This window comes from Anas acuta, chromosome 4 (assembly GCF_963932015.1).
Source record: "Anas acuta chromosome 4, bAnaAcu1.1, whole genome shotgun sequence".
Lineage (NCBI taxonomy): Eukaryota > Metazoa > Chordata > Aves > Anseriformes > Anatidae > Anas > Anas acuta.
In genome coordinates this window covers 66740531-66767489 of record NC_088982.1, presented here as the reverse complement: position 1 = coordinate 66767489, position 26959 = coordinate 66740531, and the positions used below count along the sequence as shown (strand labels likewise).

General features: G+C 37.4%; 1 protein-coding gene across 5 annotated transcripts in view; it reads right to left on the bottom strand.

Moving 5' to 3' along the window:
• The window catches only part of GRID2 (glutamate ionotropic receptor delta type subunit 2), a 781470-nt gene that overhangs the window by 136504 nt on the left and 618007 nt on the right, over nucleotides 1-26959 (bottom strand). For all 5 annotated transcript variants that reach the window (XR_011096421.1, XM_068681714.1, XM_068681715.1 and 2 more), the window contains one exon: nucleotides 9730-9831. Coding sequence is in view for 4 of the 5 variants with exons in the window: in XM_068681714.1 (XP_068537815.1) it covers nucleotides 9730-9831 (102 nt within the window). In the remaining variant the exon portion in view is untranslated. The remainder of the gene's footprint in view (nucleotides 1-9729; nucleotides 9832-26959) is intronic.

Below are 26959 nucleotides of genomic sequence, written 5' to 3'. Positions count from 1 at the left end.
TTTAAAAGCCACATTTTCTGTGTGCTCTGTGAACTCCATGAATCCCCCTGAAATGCAAATATGCCCAACAGAAGAGATGGGTGAGGGTCAGTGAGAAGATAAGAGCTAAGGAGCCTTGAGAGATAGCCCTTGACACACAGGTGAGTTAGGTTGGCCCTACCACATCGTGCATTGCATCTAACTTACTGTCAAACTGTGGCCCCAGCCGGGTACCAAAGCATTTGAATTCCTTGATACTCACCTCACCTTGTGCATAGCACCTACTACTTTAGAAAAATTAATTTCAAATATTAACTGAAAAATAGAAGGAGCTGGGTTCTCCAGCTGCTCTGAGATTAATGCTTGTAATACAAAGGATCACAGCAGGCACGTACAGTGTGAATAACTGTAAGGTTTATGACCTACCTGTTTTAATATAAGCTAGATATAGCTCAAAGGGACATAAACCAGCTATTAAACATAACTTGTGCCCAGTTAGTTATTGATTTCAATTTGGTCCTTGTACAGGCATGATGAGAGGAAGAGGAAAGACAGGCTCTATCTCTATCAGGGGATACTAGTTTCTGTTTTTATATTAATCACTGGAATTATTAATATCTCGATGAAGCCTCACTAGTGTACACTACCACTGGTAATGATAATGAAAAATTCATGGAGTGATCAATGTGTTTTCTAACAGAAAACCAAAAACATATGGAAGTGTTTGGAGACAGGGGAAAATGGAATGGGAGGATTATGGGGAGCAGACTACATCAAAACTAAATCTCTGACAAAGTGAGGAATACCTAATCAAAGCACACTCTGCCTTGATGATTGCCTGCACGTTAATTACAGTGCTCGGTTATCAACACTTATCGATTGAAGGGGAACAGCTGAAATGGCTTCTGTCACCATTTCCTGCTTGGTAAAGTAACCTTAAACAGAGACTGCAACCCTCACAAAGAGAGGCAGGGCAGATAGCCAAGGGCACAATGCAATTTAGGAACCTTATTTGATTCCATCTTTCTTTGCGGGCCATCATTCTCAGTCCCTGAGAAGTACCACTCTTTCTCTCTGCCTCATTGCTTTAATGCTGCAATCTGATTAACAGATTCATTTTTTTTCATTAAGCACCCAAGTATATTAAATACACTGATCTTAAATGTAGTGATTGCATGCTGTTTGTATGTAGAGAGTGGAGGAGTAGTGTAGAAATATAGACCATAAAAAGGCAGAGGCGAGATCGTAGAGGTCTGGGAGGGATGAGCATCCCAGTTGACTAGCACAGACCAGAGATTTTGGGCTTCATTCAATGTATGGCACGACTGTGTGTTTTGGAAGTTTGTGCTTCTGAAGAAAGATGATGTGTACGGTTGGAGCCAGGAGGCACCAGAGAGTAAGGAGAAACTTTCATATGCTAATAGATTCTAAAATATTGAATTGGGAAAGCAAACTAGAAAAATAGCAGACACTATTTGCTATGCTGAGTAAGTATAGAAAAAAGGTGATGAGGGAGAAATCACACACTGGTCTCTGCTTAAATGTTCATAATTATTATAACTACCACATAAGATATTTATTATCACCTCCTGGCTTTAAAGTTTCTATTTGCTTGAGAGCCTATGATAAAAACTAGGAAACTTCAGGAAAAAACTTCCTTACTGTGAAGCTAAAATCTCCCAGCACTGTCTCCTTGCTTTCTAAAAGTATCTTGCTCAAGTTAAGTCTAGATTTCTTTCCTTACTTTCAGAAATTAAAGTCTATTTGTGAAGGGCAAGACATAACATCATCAACCTTAGAACTGCAGTGAAAGTGTCTTTTTTTTTTTTTTTTTAAATTAAATGGTTTCTAACAAGTACCTTCATAAAACAAAATCTTTGTTTAAGAAGCAGTATAAAAAACATTATGTGGAGCCTGGCTAACACCACTATTACAATCACTGCACACTATATATTTAATAGTGTCTAAATTATAAATAATTCTAGCTAACGTCTCCTACCAGAATCCAATCAACACAAACTGCTCCTGTGAACCTCCCTCCTTAGTCAATAATTATCTATACAAGTTACTAGGTTGTTTTGTTCCTGTAATACCAACCTCTCTCTTAAAAGTGAGGACATAATCTAGATAATTTTAAAGCTGGATATACAGACAAGCAGTGAATGAAATGACTTGCAGTCAGCTCTTCCGGCTACTATCCTGCATTTCCACAGGCAACATTTTGTTCAGTGTGTACTTCCTTTTATTTTAGCCCAAATAGCTAAGGCTTTTATTTTCTTAGAACTAGATAACATTTTATAGAAATGCCAGATAGAAGGAATCTCTAAAACTGTCTTTTCTCTGACTCAATATAAAGCTACCTAGATTAACCAGTATAAACATGGACTTACTCTTTTTTGACATCTCTGACAAAGAAGAGTCCACAGCCTTCTTAGCCTGAACGCCTCCATATTCTTGGTGTTAGAAATTGCAGTAGTTACTCTGAGAACTACACAATGGGAACACTTTACAATGGGAAGTAAGCATTTGCTTCAACTACGAAGCTTGCTTTCCTTGAAAATATTAAGGGAGCTTTTAACCAACCAAAGAACAATTATTTCCATTTTCAAAAATACAACAGTAAGATTTTAGGAGAGTAAAAAACAATTAATAAGGTCAGCATACGTTCCTACCATTTCTTTTAAAAAGAATCTTCCTTTCATTAGCATTACATGAGCAAACTATTACTAAAACCTGTAAAACTAAACAACTTTTTTGTTAATGTCAAAAATTCAGTTACAGTAAACGCTTGTCCAGAATCATGCCCTGAAGTCTGAACTCAAGTTTTGAAGCTGGAAAATCTGCCTTATGAAAAGACATTCCAATAACAACTGACTTCTCCATGGGAGCAAGTCACTCTCATCAGTATCTTATACCAAATGACAGCTTTTTTGTCAACAACTAGGTTAACTATGAAAAATAATAAATAGCGAGCCTAATTATGTCATGCATCATTGCTCCTGATGATGATTCATTTACTGATGAAATGAACACATCTACCACTGTTGCTATAATTTACCACCATTTTACTGAACATTTTCCTTGATGTATTTGTCTATAAAAGATCCATTTTTTCCCCAGCCTTCTTTCACAGATGGATAAGGGTAGCAAAAAGGAATACAAATCAAAAGGCACAGAGAATTGTTGCTGCCTGGGAAATTATGCATTTTTACAGCAATGAAATATTCTAAAATTTTAGATATTTTTTAAGTACTTGAACTATAGCATATACGGTATATACCAAATAAATTACTGAGTTATGGAATCAGAGATTTTATAAAAGATTCTAGATAAACTATATCACTTGCAGCTTTTCTGCCATTCAAATTCACTGTCATAAGCGTCCATCAAAGAAAGATTTATCCCTTACTGGTAGAAAAGTAAAAATGTTTACTTAAAACATAAATACTACAGTTGATGGTCAAGTAACACTTCTAATTGTTACCATATCCCAAGACCTTTCTTCTGCTATCGGTAATTCACTACCATGCACAATACAATATACTGACAATATTGATACACAGAGCACCGCAAAATTTAGTGTAATACATTACAGAATTCAAAATTTTAAAAAAGATTTTAGACTGGTGCATAGACAGTGCAGCCTAACAGAATGAGGAAGGCTTCAGAGAAGTGCAGAGCATTCTGTTGTGAATGTGGGAAAAGGGAATTATCTTTGAGACTATTCTGACTATACACTATTATAAAATATTTCATATTTTCCGAGGTATCCCCTACATAATCTTTGCTGCAGTTGATCTTTTATTTTAAGGACAATTTTGTCATGCCATTTTTTAATCCTTTATCACTTTGTTCCTCTGAGTATACTTAAACACTGTCTTATTTCATCTCTTCTATGCCTTTCCTTTTTTCTATCATTCTGAAAGCTACTCTAGCTTCCCCCTAAGAACTTTTGTCACTTTGTTTAAACCAGTGTTGGAGGTCAAATCCCAAAGACAGCCTCAGTCTTTTAAACCAGAAGTTAGCTTCATATCTCACATTTCATCTTTTTTTTTTTTTTTTCTATCCAAGTGGGAAGTTCGCTAGAAAAAGGATCTGAAGATGCAGACCTCCTGACAGCTCATGTCCCTGAAGATATTGTCTGCTTTTAGCTTTGTTTCTTTCCTAATCTCCACAACTAAGGCTCAAGCATTAAATGCCAGTCATTGAGAATTAAACTACTTCACATATGATAACATTTTCCCTGGTGCCAATGATGCATTTTTATTATTTCTTTTTCCTATGCTTGTCTACACTTCTGCCAGCCCTCTCATTTCCCACAGTGCTCACCTGGAGACATGGTCACCAACGTGCCTCTGTACCACCTAGCTCTCTGCAAGCAACGTGGGCAATAAATAGCAAGAAATTGTACACTGGGATGTATGGCAAAGTATAATTTAGTATCACTTGCTATTGTTGTTTCCCTCATCTGCCTGCATTTTCAGATCAATGCAGATGTGAAAATACATTCCTCAATTTGATAGCTCTATCTTCCATGTTAAAATTCTCATATGAATTTCACACCACTAGGAAGTTACGCCTCATGCACTTCGAGAAAAGGCTCTCTACTTTTCACCAAGTTGCTAATTCTTTGAAACAGGGAATTTCAAACTTTTGCCTTTTCAACCAATAGGGGCTTTTTTAGAAACATGATTTTGTGGATACCTGCTGGCCTATTCATTGTCAAACCACCCAAATCTCATTTAGTTTCTGGTGGCTTAACATTCATATGAATAATTCATTAATAGCCACTTCAACTAAAATGATATTTTGAGAATATCTGCTGTATTCTAGCTGCCTTTCAATAAAACCAAGCAGCTGAAAATGAGGAGGATAAACTAAAATCGACAAAATGGATATCCAGCTAAATTTGTACTTGCAAAATTGTTCATTCAAGACACTCTCAATTTGTTTGGAGTTATTATGCTGACCTTTCATTGAGCTACATTTCAGAACTCAGAATATGTTTCAGATATTCACCAGCAAGTTGCTTGCACTTAAAAGTATCTTGTCAAGCACAAAATTCAAACTTTCATTCTTTCATTGCATGTAGGGAACCAGTCCAAGCCAGAGACAATTGACAATCAATAAGACAAAATAAAACTTTTCTACAAGTGTTGAAAGAAAGATGCTAACCCAAGTCAGACCAAAACATTGAATCACATGTCCACAGGCACTACTATAGTTCCTTCTAGAATAAAGAGCAAAGAATTGTTTCCTATTACTATTTATGCAAAGATAATTCCCATTATCTTCAGAGTAGCCAGAGTATCTTCACAGCTGGGGTTAGAAGGGACCTTAAAGACCATCCAGTTCCAACCCCCTGCCATGGGCAGGGACACCTCCCACCAGACCAAGTTGCCCAAAGACCCATCCAGCCTGGCCTTGAACACTTCCAGGGATGGGGCATCCACAGCTTCTCTGGGTAGCCTGTGCCATGGCCTCACCACCCTCAGAATCAATAATTTCTTCCCTATATTTAATCTAAATCTACCCTTTTTGTAGTTTAAAACCATTACCCCTTGTCCTGTCACTACACTCTGTGACAGAGTCTCTCTCTAGTCCAGTGTTTTAGATCTGAAGATACATAACCCATAATTATTAAATTTATCAAGGGAAAGGGATTAGTAGATGGATGCAGATGTTGGGAATTGTTTTTGAAGACTTTTTGAAGGACTGCTTTGGGAAAATTAATCACAATCATTTTAATTTTATTTTTTTTTTAGAATGCAGAATGTTTCATATCATAATATGAAATATTCCTCTTTACTGAAAGGGTTGTACGGCACTGGAATAGGCTGCCCAGAGAAGTGTATGAGACACCATCCCTGGAGGTCTTCAACAAATGTGTAGATTTAGAACTTAGTGGCATGGTTTAGTGGTGGACTTTAGTACTAGGTTAGGTTGGACTAGTTGATCTTAGAGGTCTTTTCCAGCCTGAGTGATTCTATGATTCTATAATAAGTGCAATGTAGTACAATCCACATGCTGCAATTTGCTATCTCATATTTTTAGAACCTCTCCTTTTCAACATGAAGGCATAATAAAATGAAAATGAAAGAAGGGGATGGCTGCTATCCAGAAAGACATGAGAGGTTAGAAGGGTTAACAGGACAAATTAACAAATTTATGTTAACTTCTCAAATCATGGTGAAAAGAAATCTATTCATATTCACAGGTATTATTATTTAATTTTCGTGTAAGCCTTCCTGTTTTCCCAGATCAAGATAATACTGTTAGAAACTGGCAGAATTAATAATAATATTTAATAACTTATTGTTATTAATAATTCACTTTATTTTAACAGAAATGTATAGACTTAATTGAAGAACTCAGAGAAAGATGGAAAAGGAAGGATGGTAACAAAATAAAATAAAATAAAGTTGATGGGTAAAATCCCTCCTATACACGTATCAAGTCTTACATTTTTCATCGCACACATTAAATATGCTAGTCCTATACAACAGACATAAACATGGAAGAACAATGGACTTCCATCTATTACTATGGTCTTTTTTTATATAAAATAGTTCTGTTGATTTCAAAGACACTACATTTTGACCAGACAAGTATAAGTTGAAATAACAAAATTAAAGGCCGTATCTTAACAGCAATTTTCCTTTGATAACTGCTGTAAAATAAATAGGTCTAAATGAAATTCTAGTTGGTGTCTTTGATGACCAAGTTTTTGTAAGATCAAACTGAATACCAACAAATAGAGGGACTAAGAGTCTAGTTTTTGAAGTAGAGAAAACAAGCATTAATACACTGTTTGCATGATTTGGTTCATTTTCACAGTGTTGTGTCATCTCAGCCATGACTTCACTCAAATCCAAATTTTATCTATTTCTGTTCCGGAAAAAATAACAGAATTGTCCCATTGCATTAAGCTACTTGAATGAAGATGGGAACCAAGCTCAAATTAGTAACAAGCAAAGGCCATATAACTTAATCGCAAATCAACCGCTATGTTTGAAGTAATGATATGCTAATAACAGGTACATTTTAATTCTCAGATCAAACTACAATTTAGAAACCAGCATATCTTCATGAATAACCCTTACTTACGTGTAGTAAGAGAAACTGCTACAGGGTAAGCACCCTATATAATGCTCTGTCACCCACAGGAGCAGTAGCGACATCTATGAACATCTAAAGACTGCATAAGGTTAGAAATAATAATCACTTTGCAATTCTGGCATCTGCACCGTCCAACTTCTTTTCAGGGTTTCAGTTAGCAGCCTGATTTGCTGTCAGTGTCTGCCTGTCTGCTTCTCTCTCTCAGCCATTACAGTTTGTGGATAAGGGAGAAACAGTATTTTATCCTCCTGATTTCTGGCATTTGGGTGAAAGTACACAATCAAGGGAAGTGCTGGTGAAAAATACCATTTTTGACTCACGAATTTAAGTATTTACTTTTTCCCTCAATTCACCCAGTTTGCAAAACCCTTGTCTCTTGTCTTTGCTGCGTAAAATTAAATGAACCTCAGTTTGTAATGTGGGTCTCAGATGATTTTGTCTATGTTGCACTGAACAACCACACAAAGCTCTACTATTTAAGAGAATAAGTGGATCCTTACATTATGAAGCCAACATGAATCATTCTCATCTTCCTCATATATTGCCTTCAGTGCATATTCTATATAAAATGAGTCAGTTTTCAAAATGGTAGATTAGTGGATTTCAACAAAGCACAATTCAGAGTAATTGTGTTTTTCACTAGTTGTGCTTTAAAGCTGTCAACAAAACCAAAACTGGAATATGCTTACATCACATGAGGATTGCAGCCAGGAGAGGAGCCTGAACTGACATGTGATGTGCGCTGAACATTAAATGCAATTGTTTTTATTATTAACATGGAATCCTATCAGCATAACTAATGCCTTTTTTTTTTTTTGTATGTTTGCAAGTTGCTAAATATTCATACTATAATAACTTGAAAGAAGAATATTCTCTAGCGTGCTAACTAAAATGATTGATAACTGGGTATGAAGTCAGAGGAATAGAGTGAGGGAAGGAGAAGAAATAAGAAAAAAAAGTCAAAGACACCAATCTGTTTTTGCTAGACAACTCTATTTTGCTAGACAACATCCACAGAACATTTTTGTCAACACAAAATTATACTGAATCAATTAAAATACATACCAGGCAGAACAAAGATCAGTCACTGTCATTATGATGCTATTTTGATGACCATGCAATTAATGAAGTATGAAAGAACCCTACTGCTTTGTCTACTTCTGTTAATTCGTCCTTCTTATTTAGTTGTGAGTTGTGTGTGTGTGTGTGTGTGTGTGTGGTTTTTTGTTTTGTTTCACGTTGTTTTGTAGACACTATGGCAAGACATCTGCTAGCATACTAAGAGATGGAACAGACTGGGAACCCGGACAAATAATAGCTTCTAAAGACACAAGAAATAATTGAAGGGCTGACGCTCACTCTAGTGTTTCCACCTTCTATCCCTGACAGAGACTTTTCCTTTATCATCAGCAATGAGATCCGCTCTTACCCTTTTCTTTATAAGCAAACATTCAGGCCCTCAAACACAAAACCCACAGTGAAAAACATGGATGGGAGAGATAGGGAAGTAGCTCAATATAATAATGTAGCACGGTTCTGCAGCCCTGGGTCAACTTTCATGCAGTCATGGAGAGGTTGAGGTAGAAAGGTCATCTGGTCCAACCCTCTCGTTTGGGCTGAGCAACTTAGAGCTGGTTGCCCAGGACTATGTCCAGATGGCTTCTGAATACCTCCAGAGATGGAGATTCCGCAGCCTCTGTGGACAACCTGCACAGGGTTCTGCCACCCACACAGTAAGGTGCTTCCTGTTTCTGCTTGTGCCCACTGCCTTTTGTCCTGTCACTAGGCACCACTGAAAAGCCTTACTCTATCCTCTTTGCACCCTCCCACCAGGTATTTATCAATGTATTTATACACCTCAAGGGATATTGCAGTTTTTTCTATTTTCTTTTTTCTTTCTGTGGAGTGAGGGTGGGTTGGTGGGAAGGGGACATTGCTCCAAAGAAGCTTATACATCTCACATATATTTATTTTTCTTTATTTTTTTTTCCCCTCTAACAAGCAATTGAGCAGCCAAAGCTTATGACAGGGAATAAACTGGCCTGATTTCAACGAATATCTTCCTGTCCTGGTAGATAATGTCTGTTCAGCTTTAAACCAACAGTAGCTGCTTAATGCAAAGTGTCCACAATGGAGACACCTGGCTGAAGGAACCAGGAGGGAGCAGTAAGCATTTTACTGAACTAACATCGCTCCCCCTAAAATAATCTTGAATATTTTTCTGAGTGCAGCAATTTGTGTCAGGCTGTATTCATTTTGGGAAGGTAATTGGAAGGCAGCTACATCTTATGAATCATTTAGAGTTTCAGCTAGGTAACTTTAGCTAACAGGACATTTGAAGTTACCTTTATCAGTTCATATGGTTGTGTTATCTAACTTAGTATGTGCCTGTGGAAGGTTTTAATGCATTTGATTCATGTTCTGAAATGAACTTTACTGATAATTTTATTTCATGGAAATTGCTCCTTTACTCTGGTATTGACAAGCAGAATTTAGACTCTTAACGTTGACTAAGTTCTTGGTAATATGATGTAGCTAATAAAAATCCTTTCCAATTACCCTTAGTCAAGAAGATGAGGAAAGATGGAGAAACAACATTCCTTCAAGTGCAAAATGAGGATCTCTGCTTACCAGCACAGTCACCACACGCAGAACAACTCCTCGCATGTTATTCTCCAACTTTCTGTCAGTTAGTGACCCATTCAGACCAGTGACAGGATTCCAGCAGCCAAGCTGAAAGAGAAAGAAGAATTTGTTTCTGCATCACCCATGAAATCACTTCTCTTAAGCAAGAACATATGAAATAAACAGAACACCTTCTGGAATCGATGGGACAGAAAGTCAGAGAAGAGTTTGTGGACAGATTCATCTTTAAATTGCAAATGAAGCAATTAGGGATATATGTGCTTTTAAATACCAGAGTGTAATGGATGACAGCGTCCAGGGTTGGAACATGTATTGCCTTAGAAGAGCTCAGGGAGGACTTCTGTATTAATGAAAAAGATTTGAGAAGTAGTATGGCTGTAAAAGTACTTCCAGTGATACTTCCTGACTTCCAGTGATACACTAATTGGAGAAATAATAGCTACCATAATTTCAGTATGCTGTCTGCTCCAGCCCATCGTTCCTAGTGGAACTCTGATGAAAGGAATTAACTGGTTTTAATTAAAACTTATACTACTCATTGATAATGAAACAGCAGTGATTTTTAGCTAGGTTAAAAATCCCATTTAAAAATGACTAAGAAAAACACACAGGCACACTGAAGTATTTAGAAAGGACTGCAATAGATGGTGCAGAGAAAGGAATTCAGCTATGAGATGTTTTGCATTGGTGCTACCATATTTGTTGGGCTGTTATGGACAGAAGCTTTTGCTCTGGGATTTCTCTAAGGCTAACTGCCTTTTAATCTGAGTTTAGTAGATAGTGACCTGTAATTTAGTTCCTCTGAAAATATAACTATCCTACATTCTTACATGATGATAGATGATTATCTACGGTACAGAGCAATAGACCCTTGGCAACATGTACAAGCTTTACTGGTTTCATTTTTGGAATTAATTGCAAAATTCATCTGGCCTGTAAAAATACCAGCATTAAATCCAAAAAACAACAGAAGGACAATGACTGACTTCACAGGACTTTGGAGCCAGCTCTGCTTTTTCAGTACCTCCTCCACAGCATGCCTAGCTGTTAACAGAAACACCAATGAACTGCTGACAGGTTCCAGAACCTCACCCCTCGTCTGGCAAAGGTGCCCAACAGTTTGAGCTGAAAAACCTAACTGCTGAACTGTGTTACATTAATAGGGCTGTGAAACACAGCGAATGGATTTGAAGCGTGTGCACCATACACTCTATGAGATAAATCACTTCTATCCTACAAAGCAAAGCATTTGGTAGTCTACATTTTCTGTATTAGAAATATTGAAAACAGCACTAAGTTAAGAATAAAAGTACACTAAATTAATTCAGTGATTGTCATTCTCAGTCGCATAAAGAATCTAATTAGAACTTGGATCCAATTAGCATATCCAAATATGTTGAAAGCCTAATTACCGCAGATACTGTACTGCTTTTGCCAGATTTAAAACCCTATGAAGTTTCTGAAGAGCCTTTGTATCTTTTTGAGGGTAAAGTCCACTTTTAATTATGTACATTATTGTGTACATATTTATATAATTAACTTTTTAGCACAAGCCATTCTACATTTTTAACAGAAAAGAGCACAACATAACTGATTGCTACAAATTTAGCATAGCACTAATTTTCCTTTAAAAAGACACATTTTATTTTCAATTATTGTTCATTTAATTTTCAGTTCAATTGTTCCTTTATGCAGCACAGTCATGGTAAAGACAAATGTGCAGTGCCTTGCCAATAAAGTTGAAATTGATTTTGAGTGTGAGCTGCTTACTGTTATTAGGCGAAAACGAATCAACATTTATTGATGACAATTTGAGCATGTCAATGCAGCAAAAGCAAACGTAGCTATTGCTGAAACAGCAAGGGGGATGGTATGAAGCTTCCTCTACAGCTCTACCTCTCGCTTAACTGCTTTTGCAAAACATCTGCTGCTTCTGCTTTTGCTTCTCTTTTTCTTTTGTGCTGCCTCTGATAGTTGAAATGAGAGACTAGATCAGGCAGTAACAGAATCTGACATTAATTCTGGTTGATTTATTTAGAACAATACATGTGATTATTAAGCACTGTACCTGTCTTCTTTGCTCCATGTGAATTTTGTCATTTATAGTGCTTTTTACTTCAGATGAAATTTCTTTCACTTATTTTAATGACAGTGTTCACTCTGCTACATTCAGATACAAAATTATGAAGATGTAAAAGTTGTTAATATTCTCTTCCCTTTACTACCCAATGTACAGTCTCTGATCACCCCACTTCCCCGCTTGTTAGCCCCTCTACCATCATTCCTAGTATGGATTTGTCTCTCCTCTTTCACTAGCAGAGACAAGAATTGACCTCCCTTTACAAAGGTGCTTCCTTATTAGAAATTTTTGCCTGTATGAAATATGCATTATGGAAGACCTATAACTTGAAATCAATATTAAAACAGACAAAATCTATTTTATGCATATTTCCAACTTCCAGGCAGTGATTTATACAGAATTTGGAACACTAAAATCTATAATGCCTCTAGGACAGAGCTTACAGGCAGATTTTTTCCACAATCAAACCCACAATATAAATATTCCACACAAAACCAGTGAACTCTGCTGGCAGCGTAACATATAATTAAAACTCTGTTGGTTAATTGAGAAAAATACAGTGGTCTGGTGTGATCATAGTTGAGGACAATCACAAAAAATCATAGTATCATAAAATGATAGAATGGTTTGGGTTGGAAAGAACCATAAAGATCAGCTAGTTCCAACCCCCTGCCATGAGCAGGGTCACCTTCCACTAGATCAGGTTGCCCAAAGCCCCATCCAAACTGGCCTTGAACACTTCCAGGGATGGCGCATCCACAGCTTCTCTGGGCAACCTGTGCCAGGGCCTCACCACCCTCAAAAGTTTTCTTCCTTTTATCTAATACAAATCTACCTTCTTTTAGTTAACAGACGTTACACCCTTTGTCATATCACTACATTTCCTGACAGACTCTCTCCTCAGCTCTCCTGTAGGCCTTTTTTAAGTATTGGAAAACCACTATTAGGTCTCCTCAGAGCCTTCTTTTCTCCAGGCTGAACAGCCCCAACTCTCTCAGCTTGTCTTTGTAGAAGTGATCCAGCCCCAGTCCCTTGATCATCTTTGTGACCCTCCTCTGGACTTGTTCTAGTACTTCCATGTCCTTCTTATGCTGGGTTCCCCAGAGGTGAACTCAGCACTCCAGGTGGGGTCTCACAAGAGCAGAGTAGAAGGGGAGAATCACCTCCCTCACCCTGGTGGCCACACGACTTTTGATGCAGCCCAGGATATGGTTGGCTTTCTAAGATGCAAGAGCACATTGACAGATTCTCATCTACTAACAGCCCCAGAGCTGCTCTCAATCCATGCTCCACCCAGCCTATATTTGTGCTCAGGATTATCCCAATCGAGGTAGCAAACTGCACTTGGCCTTGCTGAACTTCGAGAGGTTCACACAGGCCCACCTCTCAGGCCTGTCAAAGCCCCTCTGGACAGCTGCAAAACATCATTACATCTGCTACTGGAACTGATCCGAACACCTAAACTTACTATCACTCCTCCTTGCTCTCTTTTCTTGACTTTCTTGGCCTCCTTAAAAAAAAAGAAAAAAGAAAAAGTGAACAAGGTGTTGGTTTTACTACAGTCTAAGAAAGATCTCTGATGGTAATGCCTGCACACAGCACTATTAAGGAGCTGTTCCATTAGCAGCTCCTAAGAGAGTTGGTCACCTGTGGAAACACCAACATCCGTGCCTGCAGTACCAAAAAAATTCTTCAGAAATTCCCTTCTCGAATTTCACCTGGGTCTAACCTGCTTTAGGAACTCACTTTTCGCAAGTAAGGACTTCACCAAAAGAAATATGCATTAATAACACCCCGCTGCTTTCCAAAATATAGTAAATTCAAATGACTGGAAGAGATGTCATGATCGTCTCACAAGACAGCATTCAAATAGGAGTTTCCAAATCCCAGGTGTGCTGGCAAGACTCAAGAATGACAGAACAAAAAACTAATATAGGAAAACATTTTTTTTGTGAAGTCTGGACTCAGCATTTACAGAGATTGCTAGGACAGCAGTTTAGGGAAGATCCAAGCAGGAAAACATGAAAATAGTTTTGCACACAATATGCCTGATAACTCAGGCACTCAATTGATGTTTAATATATCCAAGTGACTTGGAAATCAGTGCCAAAACCCTACAGATGAAAGACTGTCTCACAGAACGTAAGCCAAAAAAGACATGTTTTGGTTGTCATTCAGATATGGTCAGCAATTAAAAGTTTTGGGGACACTCTGTTACCTGGGTAGAGTCCCATTTGCTCAACCCCACAGCCATCACCCAACAGTCGGTCAAACACATCTGCAAAAAGTCTGGTGGCCTTGGGTAAGCCAATGGCCTTCGTAATCCTCAGCTTGATTAAAGAACCGAGGACTTCACACAAAATTTCCTAATACAACGGGTTAGTTGGAAAGCTTTCTGTTTGACTTCTCAACTGAAGCTTAGGTAATACTCAGCAAATAAGTTGTTAAAATCAATAGAAAAGACTATGTTCAACAAATTGTATAATGCATAGCAGCACTTGTTTCTCCTGCATTCTGTGTAAGGAAACCTATATAGTTAAGTGCATTTATTATTTTGTGCAGTATGTTTTATTGCTTTAATTTGCCTCTGGACTAGAAGGAATGGACTCACTCTGCTGTTTTCAAGCTATGTGAGGAGAATGTGAGCACACAAGTTTAGTTTTAAATCTTGTGGCTTAAGGATCATAATTACAACACTTGAAGTAGTCTATTTGTTTTATTAACTGATCATAGACAGAAGTGCAAATGACCTAAGTAAGGATTTCTTTCCTCAAAGCCAAAGCACATGATCAAATAACACAGCACACAGTTAACAAAACGTTTCACTTCGGAGCCTGCCCAAATTTCTTTTCTTAGTGAATAGAAATAAAGAAGCTAATGGAAAGCTACCTGCTGGTAACGTGCTGTTTGTTTGCCTTCCAGTTCTCGACTCAACATTTTCTCAAGGCCTCATGCACCCAGACTGGTGCCAGAAGTTATAATTGGATGTTTTAGACCATTGACAAATGTTGAATATAGGGAGAAAAAAGTATAGGCTACGTAGCTGCTCTCACCATGTGTTCCACTCATGAAGCAGTGCTTAGTGCTTAGGCCAAGTTTCCAGAGGAACTCTAATGGTGTGATTTTTTGGAAAGTATAGTAAATCACCACATCTCAAAGATAATAAACCATTTCCGCAAGCCAGTGGTGTCATTCTAATGGTCCCTCACTCTGCTCCCCCGCCCCCTTCATCTCTTGCTTACTTTCTTTATTACTACTTTTCCTTTCATTTGAAATTTGGTGGTTTTAATCTATCATTTGCCATTTCTAAGTGTCTTCTCTTTTATCTTTATAAAACACCTTTTTTTTCCCCTTCACAAGTCCTCTCTGTGAATCCAGTACTCTCTCAGCAGCTCCCTAACCTGGGGTTATTTTGCTCTTTCCCATATTGCAATGACTCCTGCCATTTCCCTGTGTACTTCCAGCACACTTTCTTTCCTCTTTACTTTTCTTTCCCTTGATCTTCCCTGCTGTTTCCTATGCCTTTTCCCATCTTGCTCTTTCTTGGTTGGTAAAGGGACCTAGGTTTTCTCTTGCTTTCACTTCATCCAGTTTTGATTCATCTTTCCAGTCACTTTGGGTCCCTTCTTCTTTCTCTTTAGCCTTTGATTCTCCTTTTTCTTTCAGATACTTCTTACTCTCAGGAAACTTCCCCTCACCTCCTGTTCCTCCTTTTGTGTTATGAGGGAGATAGGACAAAATACATTGCTGTATGGTCCCACAGCTCATGCTTTCACCTTTCATATATATATATATATATATATATATATATATTTTTTTTTTTCTCTCTCTCTCCTGTCCCCTGAAAACCTTAACACATCTTTTCCTTGAAGACCCAAACAAGGCTATTAATGAAAATGACAGTGATATCTTTCCCACTGCCTCCAAATTTAAAGCCAAACACTCTGTATAGCCTGTTCTTTGACCCAGACACTGTCCCCTTGCCATTTGGTGGCTCCACCATGGATAGCTGCCTCAGGAAACTCCCCTGGAAATTCTGGTGGTGCCCAGGGATTGCTGTGGCACCAAGCACTCACAGGGAAAGCACCAGTCCTTCTTCCATAGTCCTATGCCACAGCCCATACATGGTGAAAGCAAGCTCTTGCAGGCTACTGATATGTTCTAATATTTCCTGAATGGTAAAATAACCTTTATAAGGAGGCAGTTTTTGTTTGCTCATCGCTGAAAATTGAGGTAGGAATGTAATGGCTGGCACCAGCAAGTTGCTAGATGCTGGAGTTATGGTCAACAGATAAGGGAGGCCAGCAACCACACAAGAAGAATCGCTTTTAAGACATTATCCTGTGACCTGACTTGGTCATGTATCACCCAGCCTACACAGTGAACAGCAGCAAGTTGGGAAGGAAAAAAGAAGCTTCACTGAAGACAGATACTAGTCATTAAGTCTGATATCGACTTTTACATGTTTTTTTTACTATGTATTTTACTGTGTAGAAACAACACTATCACCTCATTATAGTTTATCAGCTAAGAAAAATAAAAGAACTTAAAACGACATTCATAGAATCTCCCTCCTCCAAAGAAGAGAAAGCAAGGATCTTCCCCCAACAGACACTTCTTTTTCTCTTCAGGAGGCAAATCCTCCTGTAGACTATCAAACTTTTCATATTTCTAGAGTAAAATTCATGAATATCACTTTCATTTTACGTGACCAGTTTGCTCAGTGATGTCTGAATTATTCCAGGGAAACTGATTACATCAAGTAAGCTGAGATTTGTGGCCAGGTTAAATACACTCACTTGGGTTTTTAATTGCAAATCACTAGTTCCCTCTCATTAGGCGTTTTAACAGTTTATGAGGAAGTCTTTTATCTAAATCACGCAAGTTCTAAATTAAATAAAGAAATAAATTATAATTGAACTTCATCCACCCAATGCTGGGGCATCAGTGAATCTTTATGAAATCAAAGAGGAAAGTACTCAGACACAGTTACTGCTGCAGCTCCTATTAGACCATGATATATAGGATTTTTGTACCATTGTCAAGCCTTTGATCAAACCCAATCAGCAGCAAACAATGAAAAATACTATTTTCCACTGAACTGTATGAATTTCCTTCTCTACAGGTAACAGCAAAATATGCACCGCACATTTCTGCTTCTCATCAATTCCCTGAGAGTTTAAGAACATTCAATGGACTCTCAGCTTTTCCTTCAGCTTAATAAGGTGCTTTCTGGGGATTTGATTTTTCAGAAAGGGTTTGACAAAGTGGAATGCATTTGCACTGTTGCAGGGCTCAAAAATTCTGTGGGCAGAGTTCCATAAATAAATCAAAATTGCAATAGCATAGGACAAACCCAGCACTATTTTACTTAGAGAGAAATGGTTTATGGAACAGGATTCTGAACAAATCCAGTCCAATAAACCAGAGAAGTGAATCCCTCAGAACGGAGCAAGTTGGCCAGGTCTGAACAACCTGTGTCTGCAGCAGCCTGTTGCCAGCACTGAGTGACTTCGGTACCTCCACTCTGCCTTGCGTTAGGGTCAGCAAGCAGACATGCCTAGAAGCACCTAGGATTATTATTATTTTTTTTTTTTCCCACAATGAAAATCTCCCTTTGAATGTAACTACAGAATTAGCAGTCTGGGAGTCAGTTCTGGAAGTAAATCTACATGGCGAATTGTGCATTAGCTTCATCACTTCAAGCTGTGAGGAATAAGAAAGGCTGGTGTCTAGCTCCAGCCCAGGAGCAGAATAACCACATTAGTACAGGCCTGTGTACTAAAGAAATCTGTGTTTGTATTAAAAGCGGCTGACAAGGAATTATGTGTTTAGGTAAGCAGAGGGCCCAGTGAGGGTACAGAACATCTGGACTAATCTCAATGGCCTCACCTTAGCTGTATTTTTGAAGCATAAGTAGAATTATTACACCACTGCTTGCACAATGAACTCTATATCTGGTTATCTTTTCATATGATGCAAAATGTTTTGAATTATATAGATGTATATTTTCAGGTATACCATACAGAATTCTTCCATTTACATTGGGAAAAGGATTTTAAATGAAGCAATACTCCATCACTACTTAGACAAAAGCGTGTGTACATATCTACATCTCTCTCTATATATATAGCAGCCAAACGCTCTCTGGGCAGTATTGCTACAGTGATTTCCTGATGCATGAAAAAGAAGAGTTGCATTCACAGGACTTGGGACAATGTGGGAAGTATTCGTAGGATGCACATACTATGCAAATATATTGTCTGAAATCCTTTGAGAGAGAACAACCTCATGTTTAAAATATGCACTTATAATGGTTGGAATCGCTACACAACTCTTCAGCATGAGATAGAGTGTAAATAAGACACCAAAAAAAAATCACTCCTGCCTTACTCAATTCAATGATGTACTGGCATGAAAACACTCCTTCCAAATCAGATAAAAAGCCAAAAAAAGGCACATGTGAAAAGATGCTACTTTTATCCCAGCCAGCACATCTGGGCCCCTGTCTCCTCAGACACATTCACCTCTCATTACCAATGTGAGAGACAAAGAAATTATTATGGAAGTAGTGTGAGAACATGTACCACTGTCCAGGACAGATGATATAGCTATTTTGAAGCGTATGTACACCCGTCTAGAAGCTTTTCAAACCTATGCCACATCAAAGTAGCTTGTGCTCTCTGTTGTTCAGCACAGAGGAATTTGCCAACTCTTTCTTAAATGTAGCACACAGAAGGATGTGATGAGGGCATCTCCTATTCTTACATGACAGTGCAATATGCTTGCCATGCACAGGGACTATAAAACACCTGCTCACAAACCATCAACAGTGACCAAAAAAAATCTAAGTATAAATTATTTTTGCAGATAGAGACCAAGAAATTCACGTGAAATTTCAGCCAGTTTAACTTATTTCTGTTTTACATGTTTGTATCAAAGCATGCCTGGAAACGTCAGAAGACCTTTGGTGAAAAAGGGAAACAAAAATAAGCTGTTAGTTGAAAATTGCTTTCAAGTTTATCACTGCAGAGAAGCTAACATGACATTGCAGTAAGCATAGCACTAGATGATAAACCACTTTCTGTTGATTCTACAGGTTCCTGTGACGCTTAAATGGCAAATGCAGAGACTGAAACAATCTTTGCTTACACATAGATCAATACTTTGTTCCTAAAATCCAGGATTTATTTTCAGTGTTGTCAGATAAGAAGAGGCTTGCTAAGGTGGATATGTCACTGACTTACTAGCTTGATGCTGGCTAGTAAATCAAAGCAACATTTTGTCACTGATATGTTAGAAAATATTATTCCAGTATAACCCACGCTCACAGTCTGAATGGCTAGAGTGTCACCAATTTTCAGTGCATTAAGGACTAGATATTACAAATGATGTATTGGATCATATTTTTTTTGAGAAGTTGGTAGTACAGAAAATATGGTTGTGGGGTGTTTTTTTACTCCCTCAGCACAGAGCATCTTTGTTAGGAATCAGAGATGATGGCAAAGGAACCAATAAACTTAGCACAGCATTGACCAAATAGAGTACCTGTTACAAGCAACAGCTTAGACCACGTAAATGCATTGGGTGGATAAAGCCCACAGCAAACAGGAGTTTTCTTCTCTACTCTCTAAAGAAAGTATCACCTCCTTCTGTAGGCTGCTTTTGGACCATGAGATGTGGGGAAGTGGAGAACAGAAAGGCCAAGTGTGAATTTGAGGAAATGGTTGTGATTGATACCTGGATTATGAAAGAGAACATCGTCCTGCTACATGTGACCACAATGAGAGCAGATGTGTTCAGATAGAGTCCTAAAGATCTAGCAGGAGCCAGGAGCACTGAGCACTGGAAAGGTGCTTTCAGGAAATAGTTAATGGTCTATCTCATACCAGGGGTCTGTCCCTCTATATGGTCCAGATAATCCTGTTTAAGATTTTCTTTTCCAGATGATCTCAGCTCCAAACCCACAGGCCTTTACAGCATCAATAAACCATTACTGAAATTATTTTTGTACTCACTTCTTTTCTAAAGTCCCTGACAGAATTGTTACAGTGATAACCAAATGTTGAACTGATAAGGATCAAAAGCAATTTCCTCTCTAACTACCAGCACTCACCTTCAGCACAGAAAATGCATTTAGCTCCTTTCCTTTCACATACCACAGGACATAATTACATAGAAGAAAGGTTGCATCCAAGTAAGACCTGTGCTCCTACAGCCTTCTGAAGATACCCTCAGTGATCTCAGAGACATATGACCATCAGAAAAACTGTAATTGTCTTTCTTACTGATGGTGATGCTGTTCAGCATTCACAGCTGAGTGGTGAACTGTAAAAATACTGTCAAAAATATTTACATGACACTTTCATGCGTTACTTAACATATGGCATTTAAAGCAAGTTTGGAACTCACTGTATTCACTGGTAATCAGTACTTTGCAAAAGAATAGCCAGATCTTAACTAGATCTGCTGGTGGCAAGTTCAGTGGATCCATATAAAGGAGTGGGTACTTCTATATTAGAGAAAGAGGCAATGACTGGGCATGGATCTCATATGCTGAGAGGGCAAGAAAAAAGTATTGACTAGTAAAGAAGGGTTCAGATACAATTTTGTAAAAATGTCAAGTATTTCTACATGGCTATTATTTACTACTAAAAATTAAAACCAAACCAAAACATTAAAATAGCATTACTATTAATTATTTAATATATTTAATAATATATTTTTTTTAAATTATTTAATAATAATTATTTAATATAATTATTAGCATAACTATTAAGACTATTAATCTTAATCAGATACCTAAAAAAACTAGCCTGGTACTTAGACACAAAGTTTCTAAGCAGTCTTTGAGAAGTGCTTGCAAAAAAACTTGTTCTGCTTTATCTTTCAGTTGAACCAAACAGGAAGGTTAAAGAATTTTGGATAGGAAAAACCTGAGTTTTGCCTACCAACACAAAACATTTTTAGTAGATTGCTCTGGAGAACCTGAATGGCCTGCAGTGTAATTTTACTCACTCATCGCTTTATACAATGCCAGTATTTGCTATTATTACAGTGAATAATCTTGACAGAACAATCTACATATCATAAACGTTTAAATGGCAAGTGATATGTAGTTAAATATTTGAAGGCTTACATGAAGAATCCTTGTGGAAAATAATAAAACATTAGCTTGAAGGATGAAGGCCTCTAATAAGCCCTCTCTAGAATAGTTGAATCAGTAAAGTACATTTTTATTACAAATGAAAATCACTGCCCTAATGACACTGGAAGTTGCCACAAAAATAAATTAACATTGTATCTCGGTAATTAAAACCACAGAAACACATTATAAATCTAACTTGAAAGGGATGAGAATTTTATTTTCTAGTAGAGTGTATTCCCATAATAGATTTGTTTATATGTTTAGCATACAAAATGCTAAAATTGTGCAAAGAACCTGAGAACTTTAAACAACTAATTTTTTTTTATTTTTTTTTTTAAGTTATTGTAACAATGCAAAGCTCCTTCTAAAAACATATTGTGGCATATACACCAGTGATTAGTTAACTAGATAAGTAGCTCTATACCATGCTCATCACTATTGTGTTTCTAGGATTTAATTTCAAGGGATAATACCAATTAAAAATATATATATATATCTTTCCATTTGAAAAGACCTACTACTTTTAAGAAGGGAGAAATGCCTATTTTTGATTACATTAACAAATCAATCATTGGGCTCAAATTAACTTCTTCAACATATTACAACTACAATATTTGCCCAGATGACTTGCTGCTTCTCATTTTCAGCTGCACCCACTTGATATGACTGTAAGCAAACAGAAGTAGGAACTGTGTTACCTTATATGTTAGTGGAGCAACCTGTATAATGGAGCTTTTTACTGTAATCATGATCATCATTAGAGATATAACTAAAACTAAGCACTTCACCCTCATTTTTCCCCAAGTTTCAACTACCCCCTGTTCATGTTACCTCCCTGATAGCTACGGGGCTGTTTCCCCCATATAACCAGTTACCTGAGGGGTCGGCAATGTTCAAGAATGCTCTAACTCTGCATATCTATCCATGAATATGTCAGATAATAGCTCTGCTGATGAAAGTGAGTATGTTAAACTCCTTCCCAAGAGAAGAGAGAAATTACTTCAGCTGGAAAGGAAAAATAATATTATCCCTTCAAATGCTAGATACAGCTCAGGAACATAATCCTGGAGGCCTGTTTTTCAACAGCCTGTGGGTACAACTGTGTTATCTTCCAATGCACATTCAAATGTTTTCACTGGGGATGCTAATTATCTTCCAGTCTGTAGGCCCTTGGGTTAACAGCCACACTAGAGAAGGTACAAATATTTTCAGGACAAAGAGTGCTTGCTTGAAAGATGGCTCTTGTCTGTCTGGACTACACTTCTCTGAGTGTTCACCTATGTTATACTTGTTTCAAAGAGAATGTTACTGGTTTTGATAAATGTAGAAAGAAGAAATTAATACTATTTGATACTACAGCACAAGCTTCTGCTACTTTATTATGATTACTATTATTATTTTTTTTTCTTAGCATTACAGTATTTTAAAATTTCACTGTCAAACTAATTGCCATCTTTACTATCCTTGGTAATATGCTGTAATCCCACTACTTCATGATGAAGCAAAAAAAATAAGTCAAAAGAGCCTATTTGGTGTGGCATCTGTTCATTGTCTAAAGCACAGATGAAGACTATTAGGCCATCAGTATTAGTTCTGATTTAAACACTTTACTCTAGATACTTTCATTAACTGTGTTGACACTAGTTATATATTATTCATTTTACCTGCACTTCTTTGCATTCCCAAAATGCAATCACATCTTGCAAATGTGAAGCTGAACACAAGACACTCATGGCTAGATTCTTGGTTGATGTAACTTGGGAGTGTTTTAATGAAAACAAGCCTCATTAGTCTAGCTGGGGATCCAACCCTATATCTACACCTGCAAACACAACTATATTTCTTCCTAGAATAGGTCTTGAATATGTCTCCATTTTTAGCACAACACCTGGGGTTTATGCTCAGCAATCTTTTCATTGCATTAAAACACTCATTAAATGAGAATTTGTACTGCTACAGGAAAGGTAAAATGCTTCTACACAAGATGCACTAAACCTAAGTGAATAATTCATCTATTTTTCATATACAAATTTATTCATGGAATAATATCCTCTAATAGCTGCTGTTACAGAGATTACAAGCAGTTTCTCCAGAGCATTCAATAACCAGAAAAGTTCACTGATTTATTTGTCTGGACACATTGTCCTTACAGAACATCTTTGTCTCATGACTGGGCTATCACGTTTCTGGCATGAACATCTGCAATTATCAATTCAATACTTATCCATTCTAGAAACTGAGAAAATACAGTCTACATAATTTCTAAAGGAAGTATTAATAGTAACCCTGTGTAAGCATTACACAGTACATGATGGTCCTACTCTCAGTAAATGTCATTCTGAGCTTTTAACATATTTAAAGTTCTTGAACAATCAAAATTGACTAAGTCTTTAGGCAAACAAGCAGTGCTAACTCCAAGCCCCTGGCACCCAAATAAACCCAAAACAGACTACCTAGTAATATATTCACCAATGTCCTTCTCCCCCAGCTAATGAAATTCACAATTATCTCACTTCAGTAGCTAAGAGAATTTCCTCAATATTTCTTTACAGTTACATGCTATTTCCCTGATGAACACAAGGTTTAAGCCACTCCACCAGCTCTATTCCCACTTTTAATACAGTGACAACTTTGTTCCCATCTCCAGATAGCTAATAGGGTTGTATTTCTTTTGAACTAATTCTTTCATCAGCCCAATCTATTTCTGCATTAATTGTATCTATGCTCAGGCTAACTATATTCAACATATAGCCTTAATGTATACACAGGATTTTGTATTACGTGAGCTGCTTCTGTCCCCTTGCTCATATGGAAGTGTCACTGCAGCTGTGTAATTCTATAAACAGGCTAGGCTTGTAGGAAGAAGTAATATCTTTTATTAGACCGAGAGATACAGTCAGGGCAGAGAACAAGCTTTGGGCTCAGAAAACTAATGAAAGTCCTCTGAGACAAAAAGCTTTCTTGTTTTTCCTCCAACTGTATTATTTGGTCTTATAAAAGATATAACCTTTTCCCTATGGGCCTGACTGTCCTTGGTTATAACAGATTACTTACGAGTGAGATAGGTCAAAAAGGAGTTGTAAAACAAAATAAAGTAAACCAAAAAGACAGTTAGGGAAGCGAAAATCATGGCCTTGATAAATACCAACTGCTTACACAAAACAGCCAGGCTGACAGAGATCAGAAGATTGTCTCTTCAACCTCAACACCATGATGGGATTGCTTGCCAAGACTGCTAACCTTAAGACCAAAACACAATGATTAGGGTGTGTTTTTTTTTTTTTTTTATTTTTTTTGTTTTGTTTTGTTTTTTTTCCACAGCAGAGCTGATAATTAGCACATTAACAGCTGTCTACAGAAAGGTAGAAGCTGGATGGCACTCAGGTGAAGTTACCTGCATCTAGGAATCTAGGAGATTTAAGGATATGCAGGTATGTGAAGGACTGGACGTAGGACTCCCCATGTAGAGACAGCAGACACAAGCTCTAAGCTTTCTTAGCTTGAATCTGTCCTGGCAAGGTCCGCTTCCAGGCCTTCCAGCTCCTGCACCTGGTGGCACAGTCTGGGGGAATGTCAATCGTGACACATGTAAATTAATGAGAGGCTGCTTAAATAAGCAAAAGAATTCAGAGGACTGCATGTGGCAGGTTCAGTTATCACTGTAAAACTGTGTTCTCTGATCTTGACAGATTATGGTGACTGGAAGAAGGCAAACATCACACTCATCTTCCAAAAAGCACAAGAAAGAGGACTTAAGAAAGCACACTGGTAAACCTAACCTCAGTTCTTTGGGAGAGTATCTAGCAAATCCCTTTGGGAGGTATTTCCAAGGATATGATGGACAGGGAGGTGCTGAGGAACAGCTGGCAGAGATTTCCTGGCTAAAACATACTTGATCTTCCTGATTGCTTTCTACAACGAGAAGTCCTGGCTCAGTGGATGAGGAGATGGCAGGTTGCTTGAATTTGCAAGGCTTTTCACATGGTCTTTACTCTTGTAGCCTGGGCTGCAATAGTGAGAATGTAAGTAGTAGAGACCCAGGTTTATTCACTCCAGAGAGGAGATGAAGGGGAATCTTAATTGCTGACTATAGATAAAAATGGATGGAGGATTACAGAGAAGACAGAACCAGACTGCTTGGTGATGGTGCCCAATGAAACAACTAAAAACAACATTGCACCAAAAGTAATTCTATTTAGAGTGCTGAAACACTGAGAAAAGGAGACCAAAGAGGTCTATAAAAAAATATTTTTTTGTGTCACTGCAAATGATGACTGATCTTCCTAAGAAAGGATATCTTTGCAGATGTCATTACTCATAAGTCAGCATGGTGATTGAAGCCAAGAATCGGTGCAAGAAAGGAAGAACTTGATCCAAGTTTCCAGTCAGGCAACAGGCGTAATTTAAACAAGAAATGAATGACAGCCCTTTCCATCCAAAGGTGATGCTCTCTTAGCATCAAGGCAGGGTATTCTGTCCAGGGGATATCTGTGTGCTTCAAGATGATTGATGTTTTTATAATAGGAAAGCAAACTTCCGCAAGTAGAGTGAAGAAAATTTCAGATTTTTAGGTCCCTCCTTCATCCAAACAATTCTATCTGTATCTCCCATCCAAATAATCTGCTTTCCTATAAAACTCTGATCCCTCAAATCCCAGTTTATCAATTAATCCAGACTGCTTTACAGTAGACATCTCCTCTTTTAGTTATCCACCAAATTTTACCAATGACAGATGTTTCTTGAAGAAGGTTAAAAAATATATTAAAAAGGAAAACAAGCTATTTTGCTTAAGAGCAAATGTAACTATAATTCAGAAATAACAGCAGCAGAAATAGAGAATAGTAGCATAAATTGCTGTATTAGCAGACAGGTTTCATAGATGGAGGTTTATTCAGTAGTTATTAAGGTCACTTTATGATTTGTGCTATGAAACATCCTTTTTTCATTTGTTTGAACTGCAATTTCAGCCGCATGTGCTGAAGTTTTCTATGCCAGATGTCTGCTCAGGTTAAAATAAACTCTCTCATAGCTCATACACATGAACTGTTTGAATTATGAAAGTTGGCATTCAAATAAATTGGTCATTTTCTAATTTCTGACTAGTGCTGGACCTTGGAAACTCTATAAATCTGTTTTTAAGTGATAATACAGGAGGGAGCATTTTAGCATAACTTGTACTGAATTCTATTCCTACTATTTTTCTACTTGCTTTCTACTTTCTAGCTGGAAATGTTCCAGGTTTTGTCTCAGACTGAGGTTTAATTATTATTTTTTTTTTTTTAAACTAGGGCAAATATTTTCTAACTCTTTTCGAAAGGAAGACTGTAAAAAAAAAAAAGTATTCTCAAAATTTATAAAAAAAAGTTTCATGACCTACTTTTAACTCTACTTGGGACAGGAAATTCAATCCAGCAGAGAAACAAACAGCTTGTGAAAAGTTTGTGTACACTATCTGAAACATTTTTGAGACAGGCATACAGGTCCATTTTCTATTTTCACATTTTAACTGTTCTACCACTTAGGCACTGCATCATGTTGTTAAAATTTGCATTATGCAGAATTTAAAATTCTACTGATATGCCCTTCCTTGACAGTATAGGAGAGAAGTCTTAAATTCATAGCTTATAACGGTAGCATTAGAGTTCCAGGTTTTGGCAGTCTTTTTAGACATTGTTTTCAATTAATACCACATGGTATCTACTTAATAAAGTGCCTTATTAGCATTGCAAACCTGAAATTTGCCATAGACTTCATGGAGCCGTTTCTAATGGATTAGATAACGGCTTGCTGATAACCAGTCAAAACAAAACCAAAACAAACAACAAAACACCAAAGAACTGACAACCAATGACACTGTTTCAAGGGTTTGGCTTCTGCTCTTTCTTCTTGGATGAAATTCTTTGAGTATCAGGTATGGCTGTTTTTTCTTTACGGAGATTTTTTTTTTCTTTTGCTTCGTAAACCATAGGCTTCTCATGTAAAATACT